Source organism: Brienomyrus brachyistius, unplaced genomic scaffold, assembly GCF_023856365.1.
Source record: "Brienomyrus brachyistius isolate T26 unplaced genomic scaffold, BBRACH_0.4 scaffold39, whole genome shotgun sequence".
NCBI lineage: Eukaryota > Metazoa > Chordata > Actinopteri > Osteoglossiformes > Mormyridae > Brienomyrus > Brienomyrus brachyistius.
Genome location: NW_026042314.1, coordinates 554374 through 562668, shown reverse-complemented (window position 1 = coordinate 562668; position 8295 = coordinate 554374). Strand labels below are relative to the sequence as shown.

Sequence of the window (8295 nt, the reverse complement as noted above, 5' to 3'; positions counted from 1 at the left end):
TGTGCAAAAAGGGCATCAGAAATTCTCTGCACCCATCGAGACCCATCCTGGCTGACGGGAAAGCATGGCATGCTGCCCATTTGGCCTCAGTACCCAGTGGACTTCCCAAATTTCCAGCCCTGCCAAAGACTGGTCCTGAAAGAACAGTTGAGCTTGGAATGGCCTAAGGAACTGGAAGCTGTGCAGCCAGGGCACACAAACCATCATCGGCTCAAGGACTATGGAACTTCACAGAATTAAACAAAGAAATGAAATGCATGTTCTGAGCGTGATTTTCTGGTTAGAAAGAGATACCTTAAAGGAAAAGAGAGATTCAGTGTAAAATATATAACAGTTGTTCATAGATCCTCTTACTGTGGTCCTCAGTGAATGGAACATTTCTAATTGTAATTGATTTTTGTTGGAAGCAAAACAGGCAGTTCATAGTGAAAAGGTTGTGCACTTACAGGAAGGCACAAGCACAATGTGTTTTGTTGAACTTACATTATTGTTTTGTCTGGGGTGTAGTGACCTTAAAGGAAGAAATGTTACAGGTAAGGTGTGTCTTTTATAGAATACAGTGCTGCTGCAGGAAGAAGAATACATAAGTAAAGGGGGTATGTTGCGTTCTGTTAGTAATTGTTCTGTTTTCCATATTACTGTATGTCACAAGAGGGTGCTGAAGGCTGTTTTATTCAACTTCAATTCCTATTCCAAGAGTCAAGAATGGATAGTTGATCCCAGGCAGCAGTTTTCCAGATTATCAACTTCAAAAACTTAAAAATATGATAGGAAAAAAAAGTCTTTGTAAAATTAAGAAGTATATAATACTATGAATGACAAGGTGTCACGGGAAGGTTCGGGTGGACAGGCGATCGTGCGGGCGGTGGTTCAGAAAACCAGGCTGACAAGCAGGATCGGGGTAATCGGGGTTTATTCGGGATAAGGAGACACAGGAGGCGAGGGACAACCAACACCATGTGCACAGATCACGTAATGACGGACAACGATCACAGGCAAGACTCAGACTTAAATACACAGGACTGATCACAGTAATCGGACATAGGTGGAAACAATCAGGGAAACACACGTTGGCAAGCAGGGGGGCGTGGCACACATGAGGAGCCGACGAGCAGGGCATGACAGAACCCCCCCCCAAAGGCGCGCTTCACCGGGCGCGCCAGGGAGGAGGCGACAGACGGAACACGGGAACCCGGACCTGGAACCAAACGGAACAATCAACGAAGCACAGGAAACAAAACAGAGACGCAGAACACGGCAAGGGACAAGACGTAAGACAGGACTTGACAAAGGGCAGGGAACGCAGAGAGACAGACTAGAAAGGGCGGAACAGAGGGAACAGGCGGAACAAAAGGAGCGGGAGTGACGGGAGGGAACGACGGGAAACCAGGAACCGAGCGGGGCAGAACAAAGGGACCAGGAACAGAGGACGGCGGGACAAAGGCAGGAGGCGGAACAAAGACAGGCGGGACAGAGACAGGAAAGAAGGGAGAGAAGGCGGGGGAACAAAGGGGAGCCCGTGGGAGCCCCAGCGGGCGACGGGAGGCAGCCGGAGGGGCCGCAGGCGGCCGGGAGGCCGGAGCCGGAGGGGACCACGGAGGGGCAGAGGAGACAGGGCGAGGGACTCGCGGAGGGGCCAGGGAGGGAGCAGGAGGGAGCACCAGGGAAGGGGACGAGGGAGCTGGAAGGGGCCAGGGCGAAGGCCCGGAGGAGGGGGGAGCCGCAGCAGGCGGCGACGTCCGGAGGAGGGCCGGAGGTAGGGGCCCCGCAGGCAACCGAGGAGCCGCCGTCGGGGAACCCCCAGGCGACCGACCAGGACCCGGAGAGGGGAGCGAGGCAGGGCGACGAGGCACCGGAGGGGGACCCGCAGGCGACAGCCGACCCGGAGGGCCAGGACCCGCAGGCGCCAACCGAGCCAGAGCGCAGGCGAGGGAGGGCGAGCCAGGGGGCAGGGCGGGCGGGACCCCAGCCCTGTGTCTGTGTCCCCTTCCCCTGCGGGACACAGACAGGCCGACCCTAGGTCGGGGCCGACGCTGCCGGGGCGAGGGACCAGGGGTCACAGGAGCGGGGCCAGGGACTGGAGCGGGGCCAGGGACTGGAGCGGGGCCAGGGACTGGAGCTGCTGCAGGCGGAGGGGGCGCCTCTGGAGCTGCTGCAGGCGGAGAGGGCGCCTCTGGAGCTGCTGCAGGGCGGTCAGGGACAGGAACACGGTCAGGGACAGGAGTGGAAGTCTGGGGGGGCGCCTGCCCGGGAGCTGCAGCAGGCGGCTGCAGAGGGGGCGCCTGGACAGGAACAGGAGCACGGTCAGGAACAGGAGCTGGCTGCAGTGGGGGCGCCGGCCCGGGAGCTGCAGCAGGTGGCTGCAGTGGGGGCGCCTGCCCGGGAGCTGCAGCAGGCGGCTGCAGAGGGGGCGCCTCTGCAGGAACTGGAGCTGGCTGCAGTGGGGGCGCCGGCCCGGGAGCTGCAGCAGGCGGAGGGAGCGCCGGGACAGGAACAGGAGCGCGGTCAGGAACAGGAGCGCGGTCAGGAACAGGAGCGCGGTCAGGAACAGGAGCTGGCTGCAGTGGGGGCGCCTGCCCGGGAGCTGCAGCAGGTGGCTGCAGTGGGGGCGCCTGCCCGGGAGCTGCAGCAGGCGGCTGCAGAGGGGGCGCCTCTGCAGGAACTGGAGCGCGGTCAGGAACAGGAGCTGGCTGCAGTGGGGGCACCTGCCCGGGAGCTGCAGCTGGTGGCTGCAGTGGGGGCGCCTGCCCGGGAGCTGCAGCAGGCGGCTGCAGAGGGGGCGCCTCTGCAGGAACTGGAGCGCGGTCAGGAACTGGAGCGCGGTCAGGAACTGGAGCGGGGCCAGGGACTGGAGCGGGGCCAGGGACTGGAGCTGCTGCAGGCGGAGGGGGCGCCTCTGGAGCTGCTGCAGGCGGAGAGGGCGCCTCTGGAGCTGCTGCAGGGCGGTCAGGGACAGGAACACGGTCAGGGACAGGAGTGGAAGTCTGGGGGGGCGCCTGCCCGGGAGCTGCAGCAGGCGGCTGCAGAGGGGGCGCCTGGACAGGAACAGGAGCACGGTCAGGAACAGGAGCTGGCTGCAGTGGGGGCGCCGGCCCGGGAGCTGCAGCAGGTGGCTGCAGTGGGGGCGCCTGCCCGGGAGCTGCAGCAGGCGGCTGCAGAGGGGGCGCCTCTGCAGGAACTGGAGCTGGCTGCAGTGGGGGCGCCTGCCCAGGAGCTGCAGCAGGCGGCTGCAGAGGGGGCGCCGGCCCGGGAGCTGCAGCAGGCGGAGGGAGCGCCGGGACAGGAACAGGAGCGCGGTCAGGAACAGGAGCGCGGTCAGGAACAGGAGCTGGCTGCAGTGGGGGCGCCTGCCCGGGAGCTGCAGCAGGTGGCTGCAGTGGGGGCGCCTGCCCGGGAGCTGCAGCAGGCGGCTGCAGAGGGGGCGCCTCTGCAGGAACTGGAGCGCGGTCAGGAACAGGAGCTGGCTGCAGTGGGGGCACCTGCCCGGGAGCTGCAGTTGGTGGCTGCAGTGGGGGCGCCTGCCCGGGAGCTGCAGCAGGCGGCTGCAGAGGGGGCGCCTCTGCAGGAACTGGAGCGCGGTCAGGAACTGGAGCGCGGTCAGGAACTGGAGCGCGGTCAGGAACTGGAGCGCGGTCAGGAACTGGAGCTGCTGCAGGCGGAGGGGGCGCCTCTGGAGCTGCTGCAGGCGGAGAGGGCGCCTCTGGAGCTGCTGCAGGCGGAGAGGGCGCCTCTGGAGCTGCTGCAGGGCGGTCAGGGACAGGAACACGGTCAGGGACAGGAGTGGAAGTCTGGGGGGGGCGCCTGCCCGGGAGCTGCAGCAGGCGGCTGCAGAGGGGGCGCCTGGACAGGAACAGGAGCACGGTCAGGAACAGGAGCTGGCTGCAGTGGGGGCGCCGGCCCGGGAGCTGCAGCAGGTGGCTGCAGTGGGGGCGCCTGCCCGGGAGCTGCAGCAGGCGGCTGCAGAGGGGGCGCCTCTGCAGGAACTGGAGCTGGCTGCAGTGGGGGCGCCTGCCCAGGAGCTGCAGCAGGCGGCTGCAGAGGGGGCGCCGGCCCGGGAGCTGCAGCAGGCGGAGGGAGCGCCGGGACAGGAACAGGAGCGCGGTCAGGAACAGGAGCGCGGTCAGGAACAGGAGCGCGGTCAGGAACAGGAGCTGGCTGCAGTGGGGGCGCCTGCCCGGGAGCTGCAGCAGGTGGCTGCAGTGGGGGCGCCTGCCCGGGAGCTGCAGCAGGCGGCTGCAGAGGGGGCGCCTCTGCAGGAACTGGAGCGCGGTCAGGAACAGGAGCTGGCTGCAGTGGGGGCACCTGCCCGGGAGCTGCAGCTGGTGGCTGCAGTGGGGGCGCCTGCCCGGGAGCTGCAGCAGGCGGCTGCAGAGGGGGCGCCTCTGCAGGAACTGGAGCGCGGTCAGGAACTGGAGCGCGGTCAGGAACAGGAGGTAGCTGCAGTGGGGGCGCCGGCCCGGGAGCTGCAGCAGGCGGCTGCAGAGGGGGCGCCTGCCCGGGAGCTGCAGCAGGCGGCTGCAGAGGGGGCGCCTGCCCGGGAGCTGCAGCGGGAAGAGGGAGCTGCGCAGGCATGGGAACCGCAGGCAGTGGCGGCTGCACCTGCGCTGAGTCCGCGGGCGGCGGCGGCTGCATCGGAGCGGGGTCCGCTGGCAGTAACGGAGGGAGCACCTCCGTACCGGCGATCTCCGGTCTCTTCCTCCTCCTCCGGCGCCTGGCGGTGGCGGGAGGCTGCGTGACGTCCGTGAAAACGGACGGCGAGAAAACGAACTCCGGCTCCGGGTAAGGATAGAAGGACTCTTCTTCCTCGTCCGTACTCGAGGGCCAGTACCTCCACACGGAGTACGGGTCCCGTGGGGTCGGTCCTCGGGCTGGAGTCCGGATGGGCTTCTCCGCGTCCGGAGACGGCCACATCCGGGAGAGCGAGCAGGCTCCGAGTCTGATAGTCTCCTGCGGGACTCTCCTCTGCCTCCGCTTCGTCTTTTGTAGGTCCGTCATTCTGTCACGGGAAGGTTCGGGTGGACAGGCGATCGTGCGGGCGGTGGTTCAGAAAACCAGGCTGACAAGCAGGATCGGGGTAATCGGGGTTTATTCGGGATAAGGAGACACGGGAGGCGAGGGACAACCAACACCATGTGCACAGATCACGTAATGACGGACAACGATCACAGGCAAGACTCAGACTTAAATACACAGGACTGATCACAGTAATCGGACATAGGTGGAAACAATCAGGGAAACACACGTTGGCAAGCAGGGGGGCGTGGCACACATGAGGAGCCGACGAGCAGGGCATGACACAAGGAGTCTTAATACTTATCATTTAATTTTATTAACTCAATCTTTTGCTGCCAAGTATACCTTTTAAATTATATACATAACAGTACAACTGCATTAGTTGTGTCTTGTATGCACACTCCATACAAAGTAAAAGGATAGGGCGGCTACTTCATTAATAGTATTTCTTATTGATACTTTACATTTCCTTTCTACTGCCCAACTCCCAGAGGACCATACAGTTTTATTACAACATAGTAGTCTACCGAAATGTCGATACTAATCATACATTTGAGTGACATAACGAAATAGATATATGTTGACACACAGACATAGATAAAAACAATTAAACTCCCGCTATGTGAAAATGACATGAGACACACGTCCTCAATGTTAAAATATCCATGATTGTAAAAAATGACCATAGTTGCCAATGTTATATCTCAGGTCTCAGATTACTTTGTTTAATGTCAATTTAACTGAAAAAAAACATCATAGAAAAAGGCAACCTTATTTGGCGACGTTTAGTAACCGACTAGCTGGTTAATGAGGACTATATCTGTACCTGACTTTCCTGTCAGCTCCTCGGGGATGGCTAATCTTCAAATTTTATTACAAATACTACAACTTTATTTTGTGCCTTGCTTAAAGTAAAATATCTCCGGACTACTAAATACCGCGTTAATGGTGACATTTTTAAACTGATTCGCTTCTTTCGCCTCACTCTTTTCTATGTGACGGGTGGGCGTGGTTGATCAAGCCGGCTCCCGATTGGCGGGTATTCGGTAGCTCCTGTATCATGTGACGGGTAGTAGCGTAGGCAGCATCGCCATAGATTTGAAAGCCTGGATGCCTCGTTGGGCGATACGCCATATTGGCGCGGCAATTGTGAAATAGAAGAGTGATATCTCTTAGTGAACCGACTATTTTCGAAACTGCAACAACATGAGGAATGTTAAAACTAGAAAACAGGGAACCACATTTCACAGGTAAAAAAATCTGCGGTACGGTCAAATAAAATACATAAAATGTTTACTAGCCTGTGACACTGACGGGATACTAGCATGATTAGTTTTCGTTGAGAGTACTATCAGGAGTACTACATAAATTGGGAGTGGTGGGCTTTTTTATTTATTCTACATAATTGTAAGATATAAATGCGTTAATTAGTAAAGAAGTTATGGCCAAAAGATCTTTCCATCTACACCCTGACATGTTGCTTGTTTATGCCTAATTACCGCTCCAAGATGGTGGCGCTGCTGACACGTTGTGGAAAAGCGAGATGAGGCATCTAGGCTTTCAAATTCATGAGCACCACGATGTACTTCGTTTAAATGGGAGGTTCACCCCAAAACTATAAAAAGATATTTTAGAGGGGTCTTAATGCTATCTATCCATCAAAGTTGTGCTGGGAGTTGTTCAGGTTTGGAAATATCAGCCGTAGAAATGTCGTGCTTCTATCGAAGTACACTACTCGTATCACTGCGCATTAGACACGAGCGCGAGCTCCCTGGCGATATCTGCTGCGCAGTGATATTATTGGTGTGTGGAGTCGGGTAGAAGGAAATAGTTCGTATATTAAACTGCTCGCGACGAAGTCTGTGGATTTTCTTAACCTGTTCCTGATTTCTGGTAAGAGATATAGCTGTTGATTTTTTCAAATGCGTTGTTCTGGCGCTTTAAGTAGTGAAAGCAAAATTGAATCTTATTATATTGCTTATTCGTTAATGAGTCGCTATATCATGTATACTGCTCAATGTTTTGATTTAATAAATATTTAAATTTAATAAATATTTCAAAAATACTTCAACATTTAAAATGGTTCATGATTTTCAGGAGCGGTGCAGTGGTTAGCACTGTTGCCTTACACTTGCCTGTCCCCCCATCCTGGGTTGATTGATGGATGATTTTCAGGTCACACCGCCCCCTCAGAGCCCACCAATCAGTGACTGTCTCATAGTGTGATGTAATACGCAAAGTCCGCACCACCCACTTTTCAATGAGCAGTAAAAACACACCAGCTTGTCTCAGCGGACAGCGGCTTTTATCAGATAAGGGGAAAAGGATGAGATATCAAAAGTAAAAATAAATATATCACGTTTGGTTAATATCAAATGAAAACAGCCCTGCAATAATATATTGGATTCTAGGATATCATCTATTAAAAGGGTGAATCTATTCTAGCAGACCATAAAAATCCAATTATGAACAGTGAAAATGGGCATAATAGGTCCCTATAAATGACAGGTTTCTGTCCATGGTGCTGAAAACCAGGATTGGCAGATTTCAAATTATAGCGATTCCCCCACTATATCACAGATTTTTCTCCGACGCCTCACGATTCTCTGCGTATCCCGTACATTGTTTGTGGTCCGATTGTTTTCGTTTTGTTCTAAGCCCAACGATGGAAGACGTTGACCATTCAGGAGAAGGTAAAACTTCTGGATGTGCTTCGGGAAGGAAAGCGTTATGCGGACAGCGTTCGCCATTATGGCTTGAATGAATCAACAGTACGCTACATGAAGAAGGATGAAAAGAATGTGTAAGAGCCATATATGTTTTTATTTTTATATATTCCATTACATATATAGAGAGAAAGTTGTGTGTGTGTGTATATATATATATATATATATTACATATTATTATTTCATTTTTATTATTATTATTATTATGTCACTCATATCCTTAGCCCGACAAACAGATATATGTGTTGTTTCAATAAGTTTACATGTGTTTAAAGTATGTGGGAGGGGTATTTTAAGGCTTAAACTTCAAAAAAACTTCTGTATCGTGGATTTTCACCTATCGCTGATGGGTCTGGAACGCATCTTCCGCGATAGGGGGAGGATCAAATTTACCTTTTTAACCTGATTTAACTTCAACCCTCTTATTTTGTTAACAGAGTGTGCGGGGGAAATACAAAGGGTTACAGTGGGTAATAGGTGATTTATATTGACCTTAATTGTCACCCAAGTGACTCTGGACAATAAGTTCAATAATGCTTCCCAAAAGCTTCTCTCT

At 55.2% G+C, this 8295-nt stretch overlaps 1 protein-coding gene across 1 annotated transcript; it reads right to left on the bottom strand.

Moving 5' to 3' along the window:
- Window positions 1–4461: 4461 nt before the first annotated feature.
- On the bottom strand, window positions 4462–5294 carry LOC125722519 (uncharacterized; the record flags this gene model as incomplete). Its single annotated transcript, XM_048998710.1, has 1 exon — window positions 4462–5294. A coding segment is annotated over exon 1 (534 nt), but the record flags the coding sequence as incomplete, so codon positions are not given.
- Between the last annotated feature and the right edge of the window lie 3001 nt (window positions 5295–8295).